The following is a 27,935-nucleotide window of genomic DNA, read 5'->3' on the forward strand; positions in this document are numbered from 1 at the left end:
ATATATATATATATATATATATATATATATATATATCCATGTTTAAATTATTTAAGTTAATATATATCCAGGGGAACGTATATATCCATGTTTAAATGAATCATTCGAATTTATAACAAACGACCTATGAAATAAATAAAGAACAGAGCTGAGAAGCTAACCAACCGAATCAAGGCAAGATAGAAGAACGAAAATGATTTTGAGCATTAAAGTTGTGGATGAACACCGAATACGTTCATATGTAAATTTTTGAACTAGCAAAAATGCCACTGTCACAAAATGTAATGCAATATGCAAATTTCGAGATGAACAGATTTTCAACATTGACACTGAACACAAGCTTGCAATATTTCTTATATTATCAGCGCCATTCTTTTAGGGGCTAATCAGTAATTTTTATAGAAATCATTAGATATCCACAAACAACAAATACCTGAAACATTCAACAAATAGTTAAATTGTTTTATCCATTGCAAATTTATTTTTTTGAACTCACATAACTTCATAATTGAAATGTTTGCTGATAATTTAACCATGCTACTCCCCTTGATAACTGGTGATAACCAATCTCTAGTAATAATGAGTTAGCAATAGTGATAACCTGGATGAGCTATTTCTGCATGATGTTTTCAGTGTAACATTTGCCACACGTCTTCCCAACACTTTCTCAACATCAATTTTTCGTAAAGTGGTTATGTGCTAGTAATTCATCATAAGACTGAAGTTCAGATCATCGACGCAATCTGTATGATTCCAATTAGTGCGTTATACTTGCAATGGTAGACCATTTCCAATACCGATCGACTATTGTTTCGTAAAAAAAAATAAAATAGTTTACGGTACAGCTTTCATTTTCATTTTTTATGCTCCATCAAGTATTTGTTGTGTTTTAAGTAAGAAGATGGGATAAAAATGATAGAAGTCGTGCCAGTCACTTTGGACAGTGCGTATTCTTCTTGAATCAACTAAGATATCTCGAGAAAACAAAATTGTAACAATTTCAAGATATCCTCAAACAGAAATACCTAAAACAGTAATTAAAATGGAATAAAAGTTATATTAGTTTAGCCAAACAAACTGTCTTAATTAACTGAAAACAAAATAGTCTTGCTAATAATACTAAAACAGAGCGAAATAATAAATTTCAAGACGATCAAAAAATCAAAATAAATATTGATAAAATAATGAATTACTTATCATCCTTCTTAATATCAATAGAAAAAATATTAAAATTATGATCTAGTAATAAGCTCAATTCAACAAAACGCTATTATCAATTAATGCTTTCTTTAAATTTAATAGGAATCTTATCATGCTCGATCACTTCACTTTTATCAACTAATTATTATTATTTTCATCATAATAATTACTGTAAAACAACGAATGCGCAATCAACTACTAGACGTGAAACATTGTCCAAATTTGAAATGATGGATGATATTAGCTGATAGCGAATGATTTAATTAAGTTTGTAGAATTCATCATATATTTTGAAAAGCTGTTGACAAATATTGTTTAGAATTAGGTATTCTAGACAGTACTTCAGTTTTTATTTCTTTTTTTTTCTTTCTGAAAAGACAGAGAGCAGAAAGTCTGATGCTTAGCAAAGGAAAAATCAGTAAAGCTGAATCGTGATTGTTTATGAAGCATAGTATTTATCCGATAAATTAGTTGGTAGTATAGATTTTAGGAAAAAAAAGTTGCAGAAGCAAAAGTAATTTCAAAAAAAAAGTTCAACTCTTTAGTTGATTTTTTTTTTGAATTTTGAGATTACCCCACAAAACTTTGATGAAATTTCAATCTCTTGAACAGATGTAATCGAGATGCAAACAATTAGAATGGATAACATTGTCACCATTTGTCTCACAATTGTTGTATGCTAAACATAATCGTTTTTCAGATAAATGTTTAAACAAAAACTACGAATGGAATCTCGTTTCAAAGAAAAAAAAAACTGATGGTATTATCTGCACTGTTTGAATTCTTCCCATCTAATCCTCATAAATTATTGGAATGAGTTTTAAAACAAAAACACATTCATTTTCACATGTCACATCCATGAGAACATCTTTGCAATGGAATGAATTCGCATTGAATGTGCTAAAAGGATCAGATTCAATCTGATAATCTATGATTATCATGATTTTCGCTGTCATCGATAACATTTCGAATGGTGACATTTTCAATGATATTGTTGCTTTTGATGGTGACATTGTTTCCCTACATTGCCTCAGTAATCGTAATTTCCTTTAAAGTAGTTGTTAGTGCTTTATCATCTTTATCTTTTGCAGTTCTTGTAATCTTTACACAGACTTCCATTTAATCCATTTCTTCCCACCACTTAGTTTTTTTGTTATTAACGATGAAAATTGATTAAAATGAGTGGGTGACATTATAGAGCAGAAAGAACAGTTTAAAAGAGAGATGTTGTCGTTGGTGAGACATTTACGATCCTTCGTAACATTTCTGCGTGTTTTGTTCGAAGCACATCTGTTAATGATGTAAGCATCGTTAAATTGCGTGTTGTGAACTAGAAAAAAAAAAAAACAATCAGATGTGGTCGATAACATTCCAGTTCGTCCACCTGTCTTATCACTGATAACATTTGCTGGAAATAACATGTTCAGATTCTGCTAATAAGTTATGTTTGCTACAGATGTTGCCAATATAAAATGGAAACCGGTTAAATGACAGCTTTTCATAGAGCTAAACTTTACTGCTTCTGCTCTTGTCATTGTGTCAACTATGTCGGCGTTTGCTAATACCAAATAATTAACAGTTTAAACATTGTTCCACTTTTTACCACTGCTATAACATTCGCCACAGCTAAAATCTAAAGTATCTCCCACTTCATCATTAATGATAGAGTTAAGTCCGGACCGGATGATTTTTTCATTTTCAGATTCCCCAACTGATTCAGTGGGAAGTTCACTTGAACAGATTAACATAGAGAGACTTCTTTGATATCTTTGCAAATATCACTGTCACTGAGTGGTTATCAGCATTCACAAAAATCCAGCTTTGTTTGTATCTGATCTGCTACCATTATGTTATCATGTATTGGATCCAAAAAAAAGTTTTTAGCCACATTTTAAAACTTTAAAACATATTGGAAACTGATAAATCATTGAAATCAAATGAGTAAATATTAATTTTTTAACAACTGTAATTAATACCGATCGAAATGGATTGAAGGACTAAACAATCGACTTTATAGTGAAGTTTATTAGAGAAGTAAGCAATTGAATTTTGTCATAAAAATGTATATTTCACTACAATTTATGCAAAACCGACACTGTCGATAGGTTAAAGAGCAGGTTAATTGAAAGTTGTGGCTAAGCGATTAGCAAAATTAGAACTATTTCGGATGTTACCATTACCCACTTTGTAGTTTTAATCACAAACAAATAATATTAGGAGCAGAGTAGCAATACAATCTAATAGTCTTATTAGCATTTTAATCTGATCATGTTGACGACATGGGTAAAACATGACACAAGAAATTGTGCAATGACAAATATAAATTGCATTGTTTCAAGTTAAACTCGTCTTCAGTTACATATGATACATGTATTTGCAATCATCAAGTGATTAAAATGAAATGAGACATCTGATAAGGGTGAACATGATTGCTATATTCCCCCACGTTATAGGCAGTTTTATCAATTCTTTATGAGCGTTAACATGCTGCTTATCGTAATCCACTGGATGATGAAAACATAAGCTAATTCCACTACTTCACAGAATTACTTGCTATTCAATGAATGATTTAGCATAATTTAAAATTTGAAATTTCATTTAGTATTTCAATAACTTGTAATAATCATTGTAAAATATTCGATAAATTCTCATTATTCAACATAAATGCTATCACTTCTTATGGTTGTCCGATGATAAATTCTAATCACTGCACAACTTAACTGCAATTTTCCCTTTTAGCATAAAGAAGATATCTATAAAATAATGATATGGGAAAGTTAGACTGCGTTGCGGTTGTGGGAAAGATGAACGATGATTAATAGCGAAAATGTGGACTGCTGATTGATTGATACATTTCCAATGTATCAATCAACAACTAATCCACCCTTATGGACACAGATAAGGTGAACTTAGATGCAAAGGACAAATGACTCATAGATTTTTGGTTTTTTTTTTTTTTTGTATATCCGAAATATGTTCGCTTTTAGAAAAGTATAAATCCATTATTACATAAATTTAGAAATTTCTAAATTTATTTTTTAAATTTTTTTGAAAAGTAATTGTTGCTGAGAGAAGTATTGAGTATGGCGCATTTGTTGCTCGTTCTTTCTTGTTTGCTTCTTACCTCTCAATTTCTTCTTTAAATCATCGAATAATTTGACTTTTTTTTCGAGCCAGGATTGAGGAATATGGTTAATGGTCATATGGATAAAGCAAATAGTATGTTAGGGAGAGATCGGTATAGATGCTTTTATGTCTTCTGTTGAATGCATCCTTCAAACGAGTTGCCTCGACCATTGACCAATGGCCATGTTCGATTTAGCCGAAAGCCAAAAGACTCAAACGATAAGCTATTCAAGCCAAACGACGAGCTGTTGCTATGAATGAACTTCATATTTGGATGTGCGTATTTGGTTGGTAGTCTGGCAGTCTTCTATAGCATCAAAATCCATCATCCAAGAAAGAATGAAATATTTAGCAGAGGGACAGCAGAGGGTAGAACTGCAGCACAGATCGCAGAGAGAGCCAAGGGAAATGAGTGGGCTTGTTATTGCAGCTGCTTTATTGCTCGTTACCCTGTCACTTGCAAATTTCCAGTAGGCTATTTATGAAAGTGGACGGCATTAAGGAGTTCGAGTTTCTTCGGTCATTGTCCACCTCTAACAGTTCGTCATCTGGCTACTCGTTTCCCATTGTGTGTTGTCTCTACCAAGAGCAAGCAGCTGTCTACGATCATATTTCATCAAGCCATTTTATACGGCTCTCTCCAATTTAATTATCAGGGTACATTATTTGTACAGTACCAAATAGCCAGCTGTGTATTACTGCCATCTAATGATGATTCTCTACTGGTTACTGTGCTATCCGTACTGGTACTGGTCACCACCTCAAGAAACTGAAGTTGCTTATTGAAAAGTTAAACACTTCAATGCGACGGCAATCCATCTACCTTTTATCATTTCTTCTTGCCTTATTCTTATCCACTTCCTCGTTTCTCCCAGGTAAAGTATCACTGATGTGTTCTTTTTTTTTATTTTGCCTCATCTCCTTTTTAGTTCCTTCTAATCCCACTGAGTTCGAGTCTTTATTTGACTTCCCTTGTAGTTCTAACTTATAGTTCAATCTTTCAATTTGATTTAATGCATATACCAGTTTTGCAGTAAATTTCATTCATTTTTAATCATCACACTAAGATTAACAAGTTTTCTTTTCTTTTTCTTCGAATAATTTATTGATAGCTTGTTTTCTCAGTAACAAATTTAAGTTTAGTGGATGGCTTAAGCTGCGGGGAACAAAATTTTTCTGCGCTAAGCACCGATCTTGGCTTCCTACATATCATTCAAAGGATTTCTGTTTTGGCCCCATTATCATTATTTTATGTATATATCGATGTTAGTGATGATCACACTGCCAAAATTCAGCTACGTACTCCCAATGGATCGCCTTTGGTATATTTGAAAGCTCAAAATATTTCTCTTGAAAATTCATGTTGTAGTTTTTTATATTTGAAAAACAATCATTGATGTTAATTATCATTTAATGAAAAATAAGATAGTGTTAAATCATATATCACATTTTAATAAACGTTTTGATACGAAAATTCTAGAATAATAAGAAGTTTTGATGTATCCATAGTGACCAGCATGACAATCGGCAGAAGAATTTAATACTGCAAAAGTAAAATTCGCCGAGTAAATTGATTTTCAAAATTCATACAATTTGATAATCCTATCAATTTTTGTTGGAAAATGTTACATATATTTGATTATTAAGATTTTATATTCGTCATTGTCGGCTACGGCTTCGGAATGGCAAACATTGGATGTGCTTACAAAAAGGATTTATATTGCGCCCGTATATAGTTCTGATGCTGATATCATTCCAACTGTCATGATTACTGCCTGCAAATATTGTAAGTATTTTTTAAAAAAAAAAAAAAGAACAAATTTTCAAAAATATTTCAAAGTGATTTATTTAAACCTAGCAAGAAAATCTGATTGATTATATGATCGTAAATAGATAGAAAGGAAATGTGATACGAGAATTTTCAAACAAGCTGAGAAAAAAATCAAAGTTAGGGGACCTAAACTAAATGATAATTTAATTGACAGCAGTAAATTTCGATAAATGGAAAGCTTCAAAAGAGTATTTCTAGCAACACCGATATCATATTTTAATGATAATATGTATTCCATTGATACGCATAAAGCTGGTATCGTTTCGACGTATGAAAATCATCTGATCGTTATGTTTCGCACATTTGAAAATGGAATATTCGTATTTTCGATGGCCGAACAAGGCGATTTACTCATTGCTCAAATTGTTCACGGCAAAGTTTTTATTATTTTTGATTTTGGTAAGTTAATTATATCCTGTTGAATAATGAAGTTTAAAGTTACTTTTCTGAAGAATATACTAATAGAAGAAGTACAGCACAGGGATTGATATCATCTGAATTTATATGGTAGAGATTTTTAAAACAAATTTTAGGCTCACTTACTCAAACAACAATTTCTGGCGGAACAGCATTGAACGATGGTGAATGGCATGAAATCCGCTGGATACATCAATTTGATTCCGTACAGTTATTTGTGGACGGTGTCATCATGAATACTACTGCTCCATCCGGTCTTTATAGGAAGTTGGACTTCGATAGAAAGATTCATATTGGTGGACGACCAGTAGAGGATATGAATAGCGGTATTGAGGCGAGCTATCATGGATGTTTTGCACGGATTATCCTCAACAACATTGACCTCTTGGCTCAAATACCTAGGTCACTACGCAAAGACTGCCAAGTACCCAAATTTTTTATTTCATTTTATATTTTGAAAACCTGTACTGAAGGTAAAATCATAGACTGAAATTTTGGATGTGATATGGACGAATTTTATTCTTTGTTTTTTTTTTTTGAGCACTTTAAATTCGTCTGAAAAATGGAGAGAAATGAAGTTAAATAATTAAGGAAAACTTTCATCTTCTTAAATTTCAGTTTTTTTCTTTTTTTTTTCGTTAACACATTTAACTTTGGTGGATGGCTTAAGCTGTAGAGGAAAATTGTTAGAAACCTTAAAATTTTTAAAAATGTTTTAATAAAAGAACAGATGCAAAACGTTTGCAATTTATTCACAGATGCCAAAATCACAATCGATGACCATTATGACCAGTGGCTATGTGTCAATACCATTTTCATTTTTGCCATTTTCGATCGAATTTCGTATTCTGCCTCAGCCAAGCTCATTATTATTACTAACCGATGCAAAGAACAAATCGCTCGCGCGAATATCACTGAATAAAAAAGGCTTATTGGTTTTAACATTATTTGCTAATATGTCTGAAGTTGAGCAACTGCCACAATCAGGTTTGAATTTGAACTTGAACTTGAACTTCACAAAATAAACTCTTTGGATCCCATCCCGTTTAATTATCAAAAGTTACAGATGTATTTGATATATATTATCGTCTGTAGAAATGGAATTCTTATCACCACTTTTTTTTTTTTACAACACGAAAAATTCTGAAATATCTCAATGACAACTTGAAATATAGGCAGATTAGTAAATGATGGCAGTTGGCATTCTCTGTCAATGATGATTTGGGGAGCTCGATTACATGTTGATGTGGATAGTTACACGATACTTTGGTTAGAAGGAAATGCAGTACGAAATTTAGCTAAACACCTCACCCATTTTCATTTATCAGCGATTGGATGTTATCGATCCGCTACTGTAGCTTTCAAATCATCAAACTTAATTGGCAATGTTACATTGGATACATGTCATTTTCAGGAAAGGTTGCTAATTCTCACTTCTACATTATCAACTTTTAAATGCTTTTTGGAATACAAATAAGGCTAACGGCGTACTAATATTAATGTATAATAATATACTGATATAACATTCATTTAAGAGTAAGACTTCAAAAGGTACATTTTAGATGGAAACTTTGATAAGGTATATGAAAAATCTTAGTGATAAAATAATTTAATATACAACCGATTGATTAAAAATCAATTAAGTTTTATAAAGCTTATGAGAATAATAGAATCAAATGTTTTTTCAGATGTCTTCCAAATCCTTGCGAGAATCATGCCATTTGTGAGCAAACATCTCTCAATGACTTTCACTGTCATTGTCGTAATGGTTACTACGGGAAAACATGTCATTCAAGTGAATCAATTATTAATCATATTTATTAGAGAATGAGTGACATAATGTTGATCGAAATTTTATAGCAGCTATTATCTGATGAATTAATTGCAGTTATACTATACCGATCTTTGTGATCTTTCATAGAAATTCCATAATTCATAACATTTTCGCACCGATTCTAGTTTCATAAACTTTCAATGGATGAAAAACTCAACTGTTATGGCAATAACAATTTAGCACGGAAGTATCATTCCTGTGAGGAATTCTTTCTGAAGAATCCACACATCAAAAGTAAGAATGTTACAATTGATATGGATGGTGGAAATCCATTGGAGCCACTTACGGTACAGTGTGAACGAAATTTCAAAGATTACGATGACATGAGAATTACCTCAAAAATATTCCATCAATTTGGAAGTAGTGGCATATTAATCAGTGGAGATTATGAACCAGGTTCCGTCAAAAGGTCACTTGATTATGGTATTGCCATCGACCAGTTAGACCGTTTTATCGATGGATTTGAAAACTGTATGCAGGTACATATATTTTTGTATTACTTTGCTCAATTGAACTACTTGGTCTTTTACCTTTCGGATTTACTACAGAACTGAGGAAGTTATCAACAAGTAGTGACTTCAATGAATCCTATTGATAACATTACTCATACAGGTACTATGCTTATAGTATATGCGTTATGAATGTCGAGGAGGTGCGAAATTGATGAGTTATGGTGTAGAGCAAAGGCCATCATCCTGGTACAGTACACGGAACGGTCAACATGCAATGCAGTGGGGCGATGCGCCACCTTATTCAAGGATGTGCCCATGTGCAGCAAATTCATCTTGCACACATAACAGGTTTTATTAGCTTCAAATATGCTGAATATTCTGTTATTCGATAATTAAACCTTGCACAGGTAATGAGCTGATTCTCCTTCATTCTTCAGGTACGCATTTATCATCTCCAAAATATCTTGCTTCCTCAACCATAGTAACTTCAAGAACTTGGTGCTTTTCAGAGTGTGTAATTGTGATAGCGGCGAAGATAGTGTTGATGAAGGATACAATCCTCACATACAGTTATTACCAGTGATGAATTTATACCTTGGAGGCACAACAGCTTCATCGTCAATAAATGTTTTTATTGGCCCTCTTATTTGTAGCCAACGTCGTGAGTGTAACTTTGCTGGTTTGGGTCGCCAATTGTTTCATATACAAAGCAGTCATTTTGAATGAAGATAACTTCGATATAATGGTTTCTCTGTTTCTTAAGAATCATTTAACCTATAATAACTCATTTAGCCTATATTAGCACACCTTAATGATGACCTTTTCATGCAGATGTATTTGATGGAATAACATTTCTGAATCGCAATGCTCGTTTGGCTGGTTCACAAGCTTTATTCGGTTCAGTTATGGATCTCGAGTTTCAGATACGCATGTCACATGATCGAATGACAATTTTCTTTTGGGAATCATTAAATGGACAGCGTTGGTATCAACTCAATGTTACAGGTTATCAGTTTAGAAGAAAGTTTGCTCATTCCACCTTTCTTGGTTGAATACTTAGTTCAGTCCATCAATCTAGATTGTAATTATTTTCTTGCTTTTCCTTTATGCTGCTTACATCAGTTCTAAAGAACTGATCCATTTTGAAGGGCATCTATAGACACAAACGATTTAAAAAATTATGATTTAATAAATGATGAATCTTTAGATGGACACCTAATAGGACAAGTCGTAAGTGGAAGCAAAGTTTTTGAAATCAAATCAAAAATGTCTGTGAATGATAACAGATGGCATACAGTGTACTGGGAAGTGAATGTGAATGGAATGATGTTGAACGTGGATAACGAAAGTAGTTTACTAGATGTTCATATCATACCCCCGAATGTCTACACCTGGATTATAGGTGAAGCATTTTCCGAATTTTTTTTCTTTTTCTTCTGCCTTTTTTTCTTTCTGTCGCAATGCCATATTTTAGGGATTGGTTTCAATAAATTATAGGGTCACGAACTGAACAAGGTTTGTCAGGTTTTGCGGGTCAGATTCGAAATATGTACTTGTGTGGCAATGAAATTATGTTACGATCATTGGTGAGAAAGCAAGGACGAGGCATGAGGGTTCGTCTTATTTTGAATGATAAATATTCTGGAAGGTAACATTGATATTTTCGACTTATTTTCATTGCGAAATCACGTAAATTTACCGTAATATAATGCATTTCTGGATGGTAAGTGGTATCCGACTGTTCATTTGCACGGTATGTTTGATTGCACAATCTTGTCTGGTGAGTATGGTTAAAATGGTGGAAACTTTTAATTAATTAATTTATTTGCTTTTTTCTTTTTTAATTTAGGGTATCGAACTTGGCGAAAAAGGAACATGCAAGAGTGATGATTGTTTAAATCATGGCCAATGTATTGAATTCTATGACAGTCACAAATGCAATTGTAACAATACTCCATTCGTTGGTCAAAAGTGTGACCAAGGTAACTTTTGCTTTTTAAATTACTGGATTTTTGATTGGTTATTAATTAAAAGAACTGTTAACAAATAAGCACTTTTAAAGTACAGTAAATACTAAAAACGAGTAAAGGATCGATTCTGATCCCTTCATTAGACGGAGAATGATGTTATAGATGTCGGTATATTTATACCGAAAAATTCTGAACTGATGATTCCATGGCAACATCCAGCTCAAGTATCGTCTTGTTTCCGGATAGCTGTACAATCATTCTCCTCTAATTACTCATTGATAAGAGCAAAGGCATTATTTGCAGACTGTCAGTTTAACTTAACTATCAATCAGAAAGGTTACATTTTGCTATATTATGAAATCTCTTTTGGGTACCTCATAGGATGTAAAAGTGGTGATAGACGCCATTAAGACACGACGAAATATGTTTGCGGAAGTATCAGACAGATCAGAAGAACATTTACACCTGTTAAGTAGTTGGAATCGGACGGTTATATCATTTAACATCATACTGATTAAAGGGTATGAAAGGTTTTATGACCGCTATTTCATGTATTGTATGTATTGTTAACCTTGAGTACAAATGATTTGACCACTGAGAATTCTGTTGTAGTGAATAACTGAGTGACCCCAGTAAAGTTTTATTATCAGGAAAAAGTGTTGAATGTTGTTATTAATTTTCACAGGTTATCTCGAATTGTCAGTCTTCGATGGTTTTTTTTCCACTATAAAGCTGCAGATAATAGACATAAATTTGACGATAATGAACTCACCGATGTTGATTTTTGTGCCGAAAATACTGAATTTACACTTCAGGTTGGCTGAAAGTATTTAAAGCTATAAACGGATTTACGGTCCTACCTTCATTCGCTTTTTTGTTTTTTAAAAAAAAAGAAAAAAAATCATACGTCAGAATTGTAAAAGGAAGGGGAAAACAATTATGAAGAGCAATGTGGAAATATGATGGCACATATCGGAGGAGGAATAAAGTGTCTCAGAAGAAAAGGAATGAATTTCCATAGATATATTATTCACAGTTATGATATGATATCTCGATTGTTTTTTCAATAAAATGATTGAACTGTTGTATTTAACTTGTTTAAGGAATGTAAATTTTTGCAGATTAACGATGAAAATATTTTTCGTATAAGTGGCAACTGGTCATTCTTCCCACAGCTCAATGTTTGGAAATTCATTGATAAAAGTAATTTCTATATTATTAATAATATTTGGTATTTCTGAGCTCTTCTCTATAGTGATTGATACCATTATCATCTGTAAGTAATTTCCTTTCGATCACAGACTTTGCGGGCTGTTTGACAAGACTACAAGTTGGTGTCGCTTTCCCTCTAAAGGATCCATCATCGTCACGTCTTTCGTCCAGAGGTGACATACGATTTGAAGGTTGTCCGTATAACCATATGTGAGTTATGCATCCCTTTTCCTGTTTTTTAGCGGATTTTTTAGTATTTCATGTTTCTGAAACAAGAAATTCCGAGAAATGATAATTACAATCTTAAGGGATATTCTCAAAGAAATTTCTCGAAGACAAATTCTTGAGGAAAACATCCGACATAGATATTTAATGTTTCTGTACACTCTAATATATGTTACAATCACATGTTACTTCAGTTTTAATATTAATTGTGAATATTTAACATTAGGATTAATTGAGTAGATAGCAGTTATTTTTCTTCAATGTGCACTTCCTGGATTTATTACAATTTAGGTTTTTTGATCAAATGCCAAAACATGAAGAAAAACCGTTGTTAAGCGACACTCGCATCAATGCTATCATTGAACATAGCACTTTTTCGTTGACTTTAATCAGTAAGTTTTGATGATCAATTGTCCTATGGTCAACAACTTTTTTCTTGCTTTTTTCTCTATTACTGTCCTCTCAGTTATGAATAGAAAATTAATGGAGTAATCATCATTAAGAGACGTAAAAGCACTAAGCTGATCAAAAAACCAAAAGATTTTCTCAAGAAATCTTTTTAATTTCCTATTTGTTTTTAGTAATGGTCGGCGCAATCACGGGTTGTTTCTTTTTTCTGCTCATTCTTACTGTTGTGATATGTTGGATTCGAAATCGGCCTGATGGTGTGTATAAAACGAATGAAAATATTTTAGCGTACTCCAGTCCGAATCGTTCCGAGGAGCCGCTTGTTGCAATTAATTGTGTTAATAGGGAGTATTTTTGTTGATAATTCAAACTCATGTCCTTTCTACTCAGGAATTTCAAATTAAGCATTGTTTAGAATTGCTCGTTTTCAGCCTTGATAAAAATGTTTTCCGATAATCGTTTTAGATTTTCCATGGCATTTCTTATAACTTTTTTGATCACATGCAATTCAATCGGCAATATGACTCAACTGACATAGTTTGAAGAGCGCTGATATGAGGGGATTTCCTTGACAAAATTCACACTTCGTTGTATAATTGATGTATAATCACGTTACTAGCAGATGATATGATGCACCTATGCCCAACCAGTACTGCTATTAGTCTGTTACATACAGTAGTATCTGACGTTTTGTTCAAATTAACTAAATGGACTATCCTTGCCAATCTAAATTGTGTTTTATGCATGTTTTCCCTTCCTATGCTTACCGTGTTTCTGCCTAAACATTCCGATTAGACGACCTTGTACTATAAAAATCACACTTTTCCTCTTCCACTTAAACTTTTATATTACTTCAAATACATTTACGCAAATAAACATCAAGCAAAAGCCATCACAGCTATCAAGAAAATCTGACAGTTTAAACGCAATATTGTACATGGATCAATTTCTCATTTTATTTGATGGCTCCATCTGTTTTCTGTCATTTCAAGAGATTGCGTTTGTGAAAATAAGAATTGCGGAATGCTTAAACATGTAAATGCAAAAATGATTTGTTTTTTCAACGATATACACCATCTTATAAATTTTTTATCGATAAGGCAAACAAATTGGCATCAGAATAATTATCATTAAAACAAATTTAAGCACAAATCATAAATCCAGTCATTGAAATTGAAGTTTACACCACAGTTGTCACATTCTTTGACGCGTTATTATTCTCTATGTCAAACCTAAATTTGACTCACAATCCTTGGTGATATCAGTAAAGGACAGTGGCAAAACAATAGATTTAACTAACAAAGTAGAATGTGATCATTCAGGTGTTAGTAGAAAGAACTATCATTTTCACTTTTGGAATAGTAAGATTTTCACAATTGATCTGATAAAGAGTAAATCAATTTTTTGAAGTAATGTTTTATTTTTCTTGGCATTTGGTTCCCAGAAGGATAAAACAAAGTCTCACATCCAAATTTCATAAGCGAAAAATCGACTTTTTAAGAAGAAATACGAAACGAAAATGGTGCAACCGCCTACCGACTTTGGCGAAAATCGATTTTGTTCGGATTTAAATAAAATCAAGATTCCTTACCAGTGTACTAGAGCTTGCGGATGATGAACTTGCACAGAAACTGTCTTTGCGCCGGAACATATCCTTTCGAATCCTTGGCGATACCGCTCGTGGTGGTGTTCCAGCAGCTGGCATGTTCGGTATAGCCAACGAAGGGACCAACTGATTTCGTACTGTTTTTCGCACCGGTAACTTTTCCAGAATCATAGTTGTGCTTTGTTTAGTTGTTATTAACTCTAAAATAAAGAGAAGTAGGTGAAATGCCTATAGCAAAATGAAGCAATATCAGTTTTACCTGCTTATTCAATAACAGTACCTTAGACGTATGTCTATACCAGTCTAAAATTTCGAAACATTCTAATTAATCCATTTATTGGTCATTTATATACTATTATTCATAGTCCTAATCAACTCACATGAATCTTTCAGTAATATTCCTCGTTACGTCTTAGCATTACTCATCATAATATGGTGATCTTATCTATGGATATATCTGAATACTCACTAAAGTCTCGTGGTGATTGACACTGGAGAGACGTTTGGTTGGAACAATTATTTGCGATTACTTCTTTCTCGACTGAGATATCATTTAACTGTTTGGTTTTCTCTTCACTTTGTGTATTTATTGGGCTTTCGTAAGCTCGTGATCTTATCTTAAGCAGAAAAAAAACAGGAAAAGTTATTACTAATAATCATTATCAAGTGGAAAATGTTCATTGCTATATAAATTGAAATGTTCGAATTTTTATTCCCGTAAAAAAAGTAATTTCAAAATAATAATACCTTACAAAAAGTCAATATAAGTAAAACGTTTGCAAAAGTCAATATAAGTAATAAGCTATTCCTATAATAGTAGTAGCTACTCTTGACTTACCATAGACCTTGTTGGTGGTGGTAATGCAGTATCTCGCCTAAGTATTACAGCACCAGCTGGTTCATCAATTAAACAATTGTATGAATGAAGCAATTCCTGCGCGTAATCAACACCTAACCTTCCCACGGTATGAATTACTTTCCTACCAATTGTCTGTAATACACGACATTCTTGACGAAAACATGAAGTCTTCGATGTATTAAAACTAAGTAACGAAGTAAAAAGTAAATAATCAAGTATAATACAGTAGTTCATATGCTAAAATCAAGAAGAAATAGATGAAACGAGTGAATAACCTTCCAGTTAGTGATAGCTTGCTTCCTTTGCCTGGCTCGAGTTTTCTTTGTCTGTTTTATCACCATTAAACCACGGATTTCCATACCAGCATCATTAGCTTCATTAAGTCTAATACTATACTCTAATTGGCACGCCGCTAATTTCTCCTTTTTCACTGATCGTTCCAGCACCATTACAATTTGCGCATACTGAAAACTACTAATCTCACTTGGAATGTTGCCTCATTCACTGCAGTACAAATTCTACAGTGGCATATTTGTATGCAAAACGTGCTACATATGAACGTCTTGAACTAAGTTCAAGATATTAACCAACAAAAAATTCTATTTTTTTGATCCGATACGGGGATTGCAGATGATTTAGTCCATCTAGAGTTATCTAATCAATACTCAAAAGTATTATATTATTTTGTATAAAACTTCAAAAAGACCATCGTACTGGAATACCACCGTATTGAAACTGACCCATCGTACTGAAACACTACCCAGCAACTATTGCCAGTCTCAAGAAGGTTCCAGTGAAAGTAACACTATACAATTTTTCGTGCTGATATTTACTTCTGAAAATTTTCGAATCATTTTATAAAAAGTTGTTTTTCTCTCCAAATAGTAAAAAATATCGACCTGTTGCCTCCAAGCTTTTTCTGCTTGTGCGATGACTGTTGTATAAGTATTACCCATCATAGCAATAAGTATATTAATTAACATGATCGGCATTATAAACATATAAAGGACGAATAATATCTTTGTTAACACTTCGTAATTAGCGCAAGAAAACTCCTCGTACTGAAATAAATGATAGTTTGTATCCTTTTCAGGATGCAATCCTACGGAAGCATATTATTATCTCTGAAATTTTTAAAAATTGTGTCAAAAAGCTTACGTCATAACCACCCATGCTGGCGCGAAACAGTGTAATAAATGTTTCCAGAAATGAAGAATAAGTAAATATATCATAGCCTTTCACTTCACAGTAATCTGGATTTAGTGGATTGAGCTCTTGCTTCGCGTGCATATCCTTCCCCAGAAAATAAAATACTGAAACGAAGGAATTGTACATAGCACGTGAAGAAGGCAATGTCAGTGATTGATTAATTAGAAAATCCTACGAAATTTCAGTTACTAAAGCTTTACTAGGGCATGGAATAAATTTTATAATTTGTAACTTTCTTCTGAAAAAACGAGTACGTTCGGTTTCAAACGACGGCTTGAACTGAATGATTGGACGAACGTGAGATGATTGTTGGCTAGATGAAATGTATTTAAAAAAAGAAATGTAGGTAGAACCTTGTGAAAATGAGACAAGAAATATTGCGGAAATGATGGCAAAGCGAATCATATCACCAGCAATCATACTATAAATCATTTGCACAAATGGTCCTGTTAATTTGGCACTTCTGCAAACAAATTTTTTTTCTTTGTTGGAGACAAGTTACACGCAATAAATTACATGCAAAATATATGATAAGGAAGAAAGACTAGTAAATGCATGATAAGTACTTTAAAATGTTGATAAGAATTCCCATTAATTTCAACTTGAATTGAAATTATCATAACATAGTTTATTTGGATTACTGGTAATAATGGTGATACTTGAAATTTGACTTGAAAAAAGCTACTGACCTGGCGAAGAAAAGAAAAAATATCCAAGAACCCGGTAATGAAAAGACCAATAAAGCTTCTTCAACTTGAATATTGCCCGATATACGAAAAGGTACACATATAAGAATGCATATATTGGCACCAAGAAATACAATTTTAGCCGGGGCTGTTTTCTGTAATGAAACAATAACGATAACATTAATAATAAGAATGAACGACGAAAAAATCGCAGAAGATGGAACTTCCGATGCATGAAAAGTTTACCAGATTTCTGATATATCCATAAAATCCTTGCGTTCTTAGTTCGCTAAACTGTTGAAAGAAAACAAAGAACACACAACTGGCTATTGTTAGAATTTCAAAGAATAATCGCACCTGCAAGAAAGTAAATATTGAATTATCAGGATCACCGAAAATATCCGGTCACACATTATAGCGTATCTTTCGGCACCGTCGCACCCGCACACCGAATACGGTCATGTATGGTCTAAAGAAGGCTGGCAGTTAATTATTATAATATCCTATTTGATCCAATCGCTATTAGCTTATCGATAAGCAAGACTAGCCATGCCTTTACTAGCTAATGTATAGCAGTATATTCCTGGCTTACTTGAAGCTTCTAGAATAAATTGCCCAATAGTTACCATGGATTTTTAATGATAAAACGATTAGCTTGACTTTTTTTGAAAAGGTATAAGGAAAAGAAAAAAATACAAAATATTAGTGGTTTATAAGAGCGGAGAATGCTCCCAAAGATGTGAAAGAATAGAAATGAGAATGACATACCCAATCACTCCATTCTGTTGCAATTAATTTATACGTAAGTCGCTCCGGTTCAGACGGTCGCATATAAACAACAAAGCATAAAAATATGAGATGTAAAATGAGCAATCCAAGCCTTTCAAATAGTTTTCTCTGCAAGTAGTAAGCCATTTCTAGTAAATCATAAAGAGTAAATCATAAAGATACCGTATCTTTAGATAAGGTTGAATATCAGTAATTAAAATACAGCATAGTAGTCTGATAGTAATAATTCGAAAAACATACCGATGCAAAAGCTTTCCATTTGTCAGCAAGAAGCCGCTGGATTACTTCGCTACCAATCATATCTAAATGTTCACTGGTACTACCATTTATCACAGTCATCAACGCTGAATCATAATCTACAATTAAGAATTAGAATTGATAACAATAACAACTATAAAAGCATTTATCATTTATTTCATTACCATCCTTTACGATGGACTTAAACCTATGAGAAAGCGAAGAAAGTTTATCGACTGAGGTAATATGGTCATAGTCAAATCCTAACAGCCAAATAAGCAGACAAATTAAACAAAAATTGGTCCCACATGAAGTTTGCATCGCTTTTTTTCGCAAACGAATTAACTTAAGTTAATAAATAAATGCATGACAAATTTTATCAAATGGATGATAGCAAAATACTAACTTGTTGAGCCATCGGGGCGAATAGTGTCTAAGGCTGTAAGAGGATATGCGCTGCATGTCATATCACTAAATCTCCAAAATTCCTGAAATATCCAAATTGGCAATTCAAAACTGGAGAAGTCAAACATTAGTTCTGTATAATCGTGGAAGTACATACGACTTTCATCAACTCCAGCATCTCTTCAAAGATATCCTTTCGTCCAAGCTTTGTCGCAAGTGTCAGTGGTGTCAAACCAGCTGCATTTACAATGTTTGGATCCGCGGGTTTCGCCCAATGCCTCACTGCATAACTGTACATTGACTATAAAAGGATAATATTAGTACTTTCCTATATCGTCAAAATAACACTAAAGAAATGTTTCATTGACTTCTACGGTCTGTCAACCTGTCAACCCTTTGTTGTTACGCTAATCGATACCGCAAGGAAACACAAAATAAAGATTTCTGTGAATGCTGGAAGATGTATTTTACATTGCTGTAGTTGATGACACACATGTGTAAGATGGTATTGCCGAACATATCTTGTAGATTCGGATCAGCACCATATTGTATTAGCAAATCATAGATATCTTTGTTGCCGAAACAAGCAGCAAATGCTAACGGATATTCGCCATAATACGCATATCCTGAAACCCGAATGTTAAACATAAAGATCGAGATCGAACTTGTACTACTCGAGGATTATTGTATAAAAACTTTCTTTTTTAGTGAACGAACACTGAAACAATAAATACCTTGGTAATCAGTTGATCTGCGGGATGTCTTCTGATTTTCAGGTAGAAAAAATGTCCCGCAAGCCCGGGCATTCACTTCTGCCGAGTTTTGCAGCAATAAATGAACCGTTTCATAATCATCATGAACAATTGCTAGATGCAATGCACTTTGACCTAAAATATCCGCTTTTTATGTTTTGTATGGTTGAATTAGCCTCATAAGAAGTAATAAAAGTAGTGTAAAGTCGTTCAAATTTCTTCATATTTTAGCGCTAGATCTGACGAAATATTAATTGTATGAAAACCTTTACAAGACACAAAAATCGTAAAAGACGGATGAAGAGAGAACCTTCCACATGGTTTGTAAGTTTCTAAATTGAAAATTAGTAACGCCAAAAAGGAAATAGTTGAACATACTAATTTGAAATGAAATTATTTTCAAAAATTTGTTATTGTCTTCTTACCGAACATTTCGTCGCCGAGGTAAATATCGTTAGCAAGGCCTGGATAACGTGTTATTAAAATTCTAGCAATTTCACTACACATTGGCTCCTCACGATTCAGCAACAGGTGTATTATTGTTTCACCTTCCACACCACGCTTGTTCAATCTCCATTGACCAAGATGTTCGCGGAATTTGCTTCCAAATTGGCAGACAGAGTTTGATTCCGTTTTACCCAGCTGCACATTCTATAATGCTCTGCATTCAGGACGGATCAACGAAAGCCAAGAAGAAACTATCAAAACTTAGACAGATCTTTGGTGTACAGTGTATTTAGGCGATTCGATTTACAGTAATGAAAAGACCATAACGGCATGAAAATTCCAAATAAATCGATAAGAAACCAAACATAGTTCAAATCAGTAACTGTTTAAAAGCGGAACAGTTCAACTAATAGAATCTGAAAGTTTATGTAGAACAAATAGAATCTGAAGATTTATGTACAACTGGTAGAATCTGAAGGTCAATGTGCAGCTAATAGAATTGAAAGTTTATGTACAATTTATGGAATCTGAAGGTTTATGTACAACTAATAGAATCTGAAGATTCATGTACAACTGGTGAAATTGAAGGTTAATGTAAAACTAATAGGGTCTGAAGTTTACAACTAGTAAAATTGAAGGTTTATGTTCAAATGATAGAATCTGAAGGTTTATGTACAGCTAAAAAAATTGAAAGTTTATGTGTAGGTAACATAATTGAAAATTACGTGCAATTAATAGGATCTATTATGTTCAAATGATAGAATCTGAAGGTTTATGCACAGCTTATCTACAACTAACAGAATCTGAAGATTTATGTATATTTAAAAGTATTGAAGGTTTATGTACAACTAACAGAATTGAAAATTTATGTACAACAAATAGAATTTGAAGATTTAGGTACAACTAATAGAATGTGACGGTACGTCAACGTCCATAGCATTCAACATGTTAAACTAAGTGATTTTAGGCGATTCTGATCCATATTCTGCTATCGTCATGTGAAAAAAGTTATCCTTTGGAAAATGACTGAAAATATAATTTAAAAAAAAAAAAGAAAAGAAAAAACGCACGGTTGTCTTTTTCCACTTTGCATAGTCCGTAAAACGAATCATTTGTGGTGATGCACCATCATCATACATCATTGAAATAAGCTTTTCATTCGCGAATTTTAAAACTCCGTCTTCACCCTCCTTCTCAAAAGCAGCTAACAGTTCGCCACCTGTAACTGAAGAATTTCCTAGGTAGCATAAGATTAAATAAGAATTTCTTACTGTCAAAAAAATTAATTATTTGTTCAATTAAGAATGCCACTTATAAGTTGCACACCTCATAGTGTGACCATCTGATCGCACTTTATCATGTTATATCACATCCTTCGAAATTTTACAAAATCGATATCACCACAGAAGTACAACAAGGCTCCTGTTACTGAGCATACTTCACCTCAACTTCCACCTCAACAAGGCTTACAATATAAGCTAATAAATGATACAAGCTGAACCATCTCACATTACAACGAAATATCCGAATGGATTGTACAAAAGTGAGAAAATTGATAGGGAATATCGAGTGAACGATTTGAAAATACTTGCCGCTGCGCATGCCAACCCATTTGTAAAGGTGATTCTTTTTACGTTCACGATACAAATTAGACCACTGATCGTCAGGATCCTCTTTCAGATTGTCAATATCTTCTCCTCCAGCTTGGTGTAAAATTTTACTCTTCAGTTGTCCCATCAAGTAAGTAGTATTATTTTTGGAGCAGAGAGAGGAAAGAAATGATCAACTGGCTATCTTCATTGAGTGTCGTGTATGTGTTACTTAACTGTAGTCATGGGAAGATCTAAAATGATTCAGTTGACATCCTTTTTAAATATTACTAGTAACAAGAGCATGATGAATGTTCATTTGACGATATACTACTCTCCGAGATGCTAAAATCCTTATCAGAGTTACATGATATGTGTTCCACTCAAAAACTTTTGTTAGAACAATGACAACTTCAGGTCTCACCACTCATAACAATTGGGTAAAGCATAATGACTATTATATCAGTAAAACAGCAATAGGTTAAAATCATCCAAAAGTTTGTGACACCAAAAGATAATCCAACCTTTATTTTGGTTTTTAATTTCCAATTTGCATAGTGCACTATCACTTTATTCGTTCTAACCACATTAGGTGATACTTTCTGACTGAATTTTCCAATAAACTATAATATCAATTCGAATAATTACTATGAAGCTCCTGAAATGATAAATTAATGCCAAACAATGTTAAAACTTAGCGATCATACATCAGAGATCATAAATTAACGGAATCAAGAAGAGTTCTTGCAATTAACAGTTCGGGAAGTGAATCAGAATTCAGGAAGTGAATCAGAAAGTAACATACGATTGATTTGTTTCTTGAAAAACAAGCGATAAAATTCAACATGACATTATCAATAAAAAGAAAATATAAAAAAAGCTGTAAAAGGTGAAAATTTTATGTGCAAAAGCAATTGAAGTAAGACGCCTGTTGCCGAGGAGACCGAGCAAAGGATGTAAAAAAAAAAAAGCAAGCAGCTTTTCCAGATAAAGTACCACCACTTCTAACTCATTTCTTTTTCTATCATCGACTAAGCGCATTACCCTAGTCCAATTACAACATACATGGATATCTTCCCTCTTAACCGTGCTTACTTGACCTATTCAATTTGCATTAGCGCCAAAAGTTTAAGAACAAATATCCACATTTTTAAATCACTTATCGTCAGCCTGCATAATTGACGGATATGTCGAGTAAAACAATCGAGATGAGTCACTTTTAGGATATCTATACGCGATAATGCCACTGTTGGAGACATCCATAGGACAATGTCGACGGCAGGATAATTACTTTTAGCTACTTTTCCGCTAATGTGCTACTTTATGCATCTCCCATGATACGTCTTAATTATGATTGCATGCACGCAGTTATTTGAGCGCTAGAACAATCGTGACAGTTTGAGTGTGTGAAGAGAACTACTTTAGCAATACTGCTTTAGTGACATCCTGCATGGCGTAATTTAATGACAGACTTAATCCCGAAAACTTTACAGGGCATATTAGACGTTGTCCATAAAACAAATCCCTTGTTAAGAGGGTGTTTTACAATCACTCCTGAAATGGTATTAAACGCGCTCTTTTCTCGATATTGAATCGTATTTAGATTTTATCAACATAAATTCACTGATAAAAAATACATGACAGTTTACATAAAAGTGATGTTGGAAATATGGATTTGTATAAAAAAGAAGTTTTCACCCATATATGGGTGAAAACAAAATAAAACAAACACAAAAAAACTTGCTTCTATAGAAATTTATCTCAATCAAAAAATGTACAGAAATAATGAAAATATTTGATATTCGTTGGAACTTCAAGACAATAGTAAGAAGTGATAGATCAATCAGAGATGATCATCGATGAAGGATACATGTAAATTTCCTGGAACGTAATGTGGTGCCATGTAGGTTCTGGAAGCAATTGAAAAATAAAGATATACTCGAACGGAAATCAAACGGAAAGATCAGTATTATATTTAATTTTGCAGTGAAGCCTAGCATATTAATTATATCACTGTCATCTATGAATACAAATGCTACTGAAAGGAATCGTCAAATCAAATCAGGACTATCAGATTTAGTGGAACCTAATTCATACTGCGACAAAGTGCTGATGAGAAATGAGCAAAAAAAAAAAGAATTTCTCAGCAGAAATGAAATTTAACATCGTGCATCGAGGAAATAAACTGCTGTTTCACTTAAGCATCCCAACTGAAAATGTTGCATGTCACCCGACACAATCTCTCTGATATCAACAACCATATCGTTAATACGTTTCACCACCGTCGGACATCTGCGTATCCAGTCATAAATAACCTTAAAATTAGATTTCCTTTGATTCGTACAATACAAAATCATAAAATTAGAACAAAGCACTATGTACAAGATTCAAACATAAAAATAATTTAAAGGTCATGAATTCTCCTCCAAAACCCGCCTTCTGGAGATTGTGGGCAACAAAAAATTGTAAGTATTACATACCACATGCGAATTAGCCTCATCATAAATAGCGGCAAGTGGACCATGAGGCGTAGTCCAAAATGCACTTCTGATTACACGTGTGAGTTTTTTTGAAAGACTTCTGTAGGTATGAATATGACGTAGTTCCTTGTGTTCGCCATCCAAGTCCAAAGAATACAAAATATGAGTCACTGTTTCGTGCCGTTGACTGGGAGCAAATGTTAACATCACATTCCCACTTTCCTGATCATAGCAAAACGAATTTATAGAACCTGAAACTGATGTGAAGTTGAACACCAAAAGCTACCATCACATTCCATAAACATGTCTTTAAAAAAATAAAAAAAAACTCACCCTGATCAGATACCAAGATATATGGTTGCATATGATGATAAAGTACACATTCTTTTAGCGATGTAACGAAAAGTAAAGACTGCCTTGTGCAAAATTGCAAATTTATGATAGGTAAACGTCCTCTGCGGCAAGTTATATCAAACGGCTCAACTGCTGGATTGTGGAGACTGAATTTCAAAACCCTACCTGAAATAGATGAGGAAATCAAAAAAAAGTTAATATTACATTTAGTAATCAAAAAAGGAATGGACAAGAAGAGGCTCATGCGATGTAATAAAGTTCATGCGGAACAACTCGCTTAGATGGATTTTTGAAATTCACCATTAATCAGACCAACTGCTACATCATCCTCGCTCAACCAGCAACAACACCAACCAGAAGCCGGTATGGGAATACGATGCTGGACTCTCGGATGATCATCGAAGCTGAAAATTAAATTATGACAATGACTGATAACTGGTACTCTACCTTCCACCTTGGAAGTGCTGCATTCTAATGATATCATAAAGCCACATAAATATAGACCATTCTGCCTCACCACTGGAATCGTTAATGTTCACCTATACTGTATGAAAAACAAAAACAGTATGATCATTTCTTCAAGACTACTCAGAATTTCGAATTACTTCTTTCATTCCAGTCACTGTAATCAGCAAACCTCGTAACACAAAGTGTATTATCTTCACCAGTCGACAGTACTATTTGACGATTAAAAGGTGAAAATCTACAGCATCGAGGTTTCCTGCTGTGGACTGGAATTACCGTATCTTCACGACCATCCGCTGTGATCTGCAACAATGAAATAAACTGGAGTTGAACACAGCAATTAGACAAAAATAACAATATCACATGTTTATAACTTATATATCAGAAAGATGTTGACAAGATATGTAGTGAAGAAAATAAACAAATACAGGAGTTACTGATCCATAAAACCATCAGTTCCTTCGATGGATTGACTTGATTGCGTAAACAGTGAAAATATTGAGCGACAGCAAGAAAAAAATCCGAGAAAGTTTGTGTCAACACATTAACAATAAATGAAAAACTATTTAAATGAAGTAATAAATAACCAATTTCAATCCATAAGGCATAAACAGATCGTTCCTAACTTTACAAGCTACCACGAAACATTCGCCATTCGCATCTAGTGATCGAGAACCTGGTTCCAACGACAACTGAATAACCGGGCCCTCATGCAGTGAAAAATAAGCACCTTTCATCACTTTAGCAGCAGGGGGTATCGTCGATCTAAAATCACCATGATTCATTTTAATCTGAAGTTTATCAGTGTCATATCAGTGTCATTTGTTTATCAAACGAATAAAAAAATCACCCAAATTCCCTCATTTTGACCAAAAAATGTGACCTATGAATTATGCCACAGTAAACCTTTCAACGATTTTAAAGATAGTGTCTCGACTAACTTTTACGACTTCAGAAATCATTAAAGTATAAACAAAGGAAAGTGAATGAACTACTTGTTGCAATACATACTCTTATTTCTAGTTAATTACCAACAGTTCAATTCAACCAGTATCGAAACTATCACTCTCATTACAACACAAATCTAAATTCAGGGGAAAAAAAAACGAAAACATAACAACTTACCGCGATTTGTTTTCATGCTTCTCCTGAAGGGCTATTCTCGCCCTTAACTGCGCATTTTCAAGGTTTAGCCTTTCGATCTCAGCTTTGTATGGATTACATTTTCCTTCTTTTACAATTTTTTCTTTTAGACGCTGATTTTCCAGACGTAAACTATCGTTCTCAGCCTTGTATGCGTTATTCGCTTCTTTCAAACATTCCAATTCCGTTGTGTCAAGCGCCTGCAATTTCGTTTTTGATTATCACATGGGTACCACTTATTCTCTTAATATCCAATGATCCCAAAAGGCGCAAAAAAACAACCTCCTGGTATCTTAATGAGCACATCAAACAAGTAAAACTGATACTTAAAATTCATTCGTTCATTTCCCATTCTATAATAAATGAACTTCCAAACTCCATCAAAACATAAAGTTCAAAAGTTCAAATAAGGAGAAATGTCTGAAGAATGTTAACTACCTTTACAGCTCGTACATATAAGCGGCGTATATCAGTAAGTCGTGCTTTAGCCTTACACTGCGGACATTTGGCAGCTTTTTCGGTTCGAATCCATCTTTCAATACAGGATTGTCCGAACAAATGTCCACACTTCAAGCATACTACCCTTAAATATTTAAATATTTAGTGTGAATGACCGTCTATTCTTAGCAACTGTGAGAATAGTTTTCCTTGAGTAAAAATAGCATGTTCTAATAAACGTCATTAATATTTAAAAAATCCCCGAAGCTTACCTATGACCACCTGAAATTGTATACGCTTCAAAACAAATTGAACAACTCGTTTCATCACCGTCAATCTCTGCAATATATATATATATATCTATACATGCATAGACCACTTCCAGTGATTTCCTAAGAAACTCGATCTTAAACTAAAAGCTCTGCGAGCTAAAAATCTTTTCCTGTAGGTCGATTCACAGATAGAATCACTGAGTTCATCATCACCATTAGAGCTGATACAATGAACAATCGCAGTTTGAATTCAAAACAAATTTAACCTCCACTGCCATCACTATGAGAAGGTTTACGGCGACGTTTCTTATTTACATTATCGTCGTCGGCTTCTTCGTCACTACTCCAGATGACACGTGATGCTCGATAATGTGGCTGTTCGGGTCTTCGATTCTAAAACAATCTACGATTCCAAAAAATGAAAGCGTGTTACTTTTCATTAAGTTTACGGCATACGACATGTTAACTGCTCTTTTGTTTGACAACCCACACTACCTTGAGATTTTTTTCTTTGCACATCCTGAACATATAATTTGTCGGCCAAATAATGAAAATATTCGGGTCTCCATGCAGAGCCTTTCCATGATTAAGATGAAGCCTAACTCTGCTTTTCACAGTCCAGAATACATAAAAAAGTTACTTACATCATCTGCTGCGGCTCCCGCTTCAATAAATGAATGGCTTTCTAATACGACCCGATGAGTGCTTTGTTCATCAGACACTATAAAACTATCATTACTATCTTCCAGAACTATCACAGCTTCGTCATAATTTTCTGGTCCCGAGGTCATTTATAGTATAGAGACACTGAAATGGAAAAACAAAATACAAGAATGATCGATACACCACGTTAGTTGATTAGCGATCATATTCAAAGGAACAAATTAAGCAAATTTCAAAAATTCTGGACATATGATGAGCCAAGAACAAAAAAGGCAAATAAGGATGGGTAAGGAGTTAGGTAAGGTCAAGAAACAGATTGTAGAACAGCATGAGCTAAAAAGAAGGCGATGTCTTGGAAATGGTCAGTTACGAAGACAACTTCGAAATTAATCATTCCCATTATAGCATGTCCATTCTACTCTCTACAATCCTTTGCTTTCACGAAAATATTCGGTCATTTTAGGTACTTATCATAACTCAAACGAGAGAGGCAAAACTATAACCCGGGAAGAAATCAGTAATCTCGTAATGAATAATTAGAAGTACTATTAATTGTCTGTATAGCCTAGCAGTGATCTAAACTTTTGCAGTATGTCTAATTTACTTCTCTCCTAGATATTTTTGCATAAATGTTTCCTTTCCTCCAAATTCATCCGTCATAATTCCACCGTAATTTTAACAAGTACAGGAAAAAGATAAACAACTAGCGTATCTTGCGTAAAGTCATGCAATTAACCACAGACGCGAAGTACTTAACAACCAGAAGGCCTCAATGCCAACCACTTGCTTACCCTTTAACTTGCCCGGGTCACCATTTATTTCGCGAGTTTCCGCCTAATCGGTAAATTTAAAAACGGTTTAAACTA

The 27,935-nt window shown here is 33.7% G+C and overlaps 3 protein-coding genes across 4 annotated transcripts; 1 reads left to right on the top strand and 2 right to left on the bottom strand.

The window, feature by feature from the left end:
* Positions 1-5,089: 5,089 nt before the first annotated feature.
* Positions 5,090-13,036, top strand: LOAG_01876 (hypothetical protein; the record flags this gene model as incomplete). The annotated part of the gene is made up of 21 exons (XM_020445878.1): positions 5,090-5,201; positions 5,470-5,648; positions 5,974-6,112; positions 6,356-6,556; positions 6,691-6,998; positions 7,333-7,561; positions 7,750-7,993; positions 8,263-8,369; positions 8,589-8,887; positions 9,036-9,208; positions 9,370-9,521; positions 9,692-9,865; positions 10,068-10,262; positions 10,358-10,473; positions 10,710-10,842; positions 10,993-11,200; positions 11,516-11,645; positions 11,952-12,033; positions 12,132-12,252; positions 12,559-12,659; positions 12,849-13,036. Exons 1-21 carry the CDS (start codon positions 5,129-5,131, stop codon positions 13,034-13,036), a joined length of 3,552 nt encoding a protein of 1,183 aa, XP_020303712.1. The 5' UTR covers positions 5,090-5,128.
* A 1,206-nt stretch (positions 13,037-14,242) lies between these two features.
* On the bottom strand, positions 14,243-21,300 carry LOAG_01877 (hypothetical protein; the record flags this gene model as incomplete). Its single annotated transcript, XM_020445879.1, has 18 exons — positions 21,258-21,300; positions 20,736-20,884; positions 19,644-19,869; positions 19,201-19,353; positions 18,938-19,092; positions 18,624-18,767; positions 18,468-18,549; positions 18,065-18,180; positions 17,804-17,932; positions 17,282-17,392; positions 17,039-17,190; positions 16,703-16,812; positions 16,299-16,453; positions 16,040-16,201; positions 15,416-15,604; positions 15,120-15,272; positions 14,751-14,898; positions 14,243-14,481 (listed from the first exon to the last, which is right to left on the bottom strand). Exons 1-18 carry the CDS (start codon positions 21,265-21,267, stop codon positions 14,243-14,245), a joined length of 2,583 nt encoding a protein of 860 aa, XP_020303713.1. The 5' UTR covers positions 21,268-21,300.
* Positions 21,301-23,294: 1,994 nt separating this feature from the next.
* On the bottom strand, positions 23,295-27,197 carry LOAG_01878 (the record flags this gene model as incomplete). Of its 2 annotated transcripts, XM_003137416.2 has the most annotated exons (11): positions 23,295-23,569; positions 23,735-23,985; positions 24,068-24,253; positions 24,389-24,492; positions 24,726-24,856; positions 25,141-25,318; positions 25,679-25,896; positions 26,135-26,279; positions 26,407-26,473; positions 26,673-26,799; positions 27,051-27,197. In XM_003137416.2, the coding sequence occupies 11 exons, from the start codon at positions 27,195-27,197 to the stop codon at positions 23,414-23,416; spliced, it is 1,710 nt and encodes a 569-aa protein (XP_003137464.1). In that variant the 3' UTR covers positions 23,295-23,413. The 2 variants fall into 2 exon arrangements, with proteins under 2 accessions (XP_003137464.1, XP_020306709.1); XM_020445880.1 differs by having other exon boundaries at positions 23,735-24,253.
* Positions 27,198-27,935: the final 738 nt, after the last annotated feature.

The sequence above is a fragment of the Loa loa genome (genome assembly GCF_000183805.2).
Source record: "Loa loa unplaced genomic scaffold supercont3.37, whole genome shotgun sequence".
NCBI lineage: Eukaryota > Metazoa > Nematoda > Chromadorea > Rhabditida > Onchocercidae > Loa > Loa loa.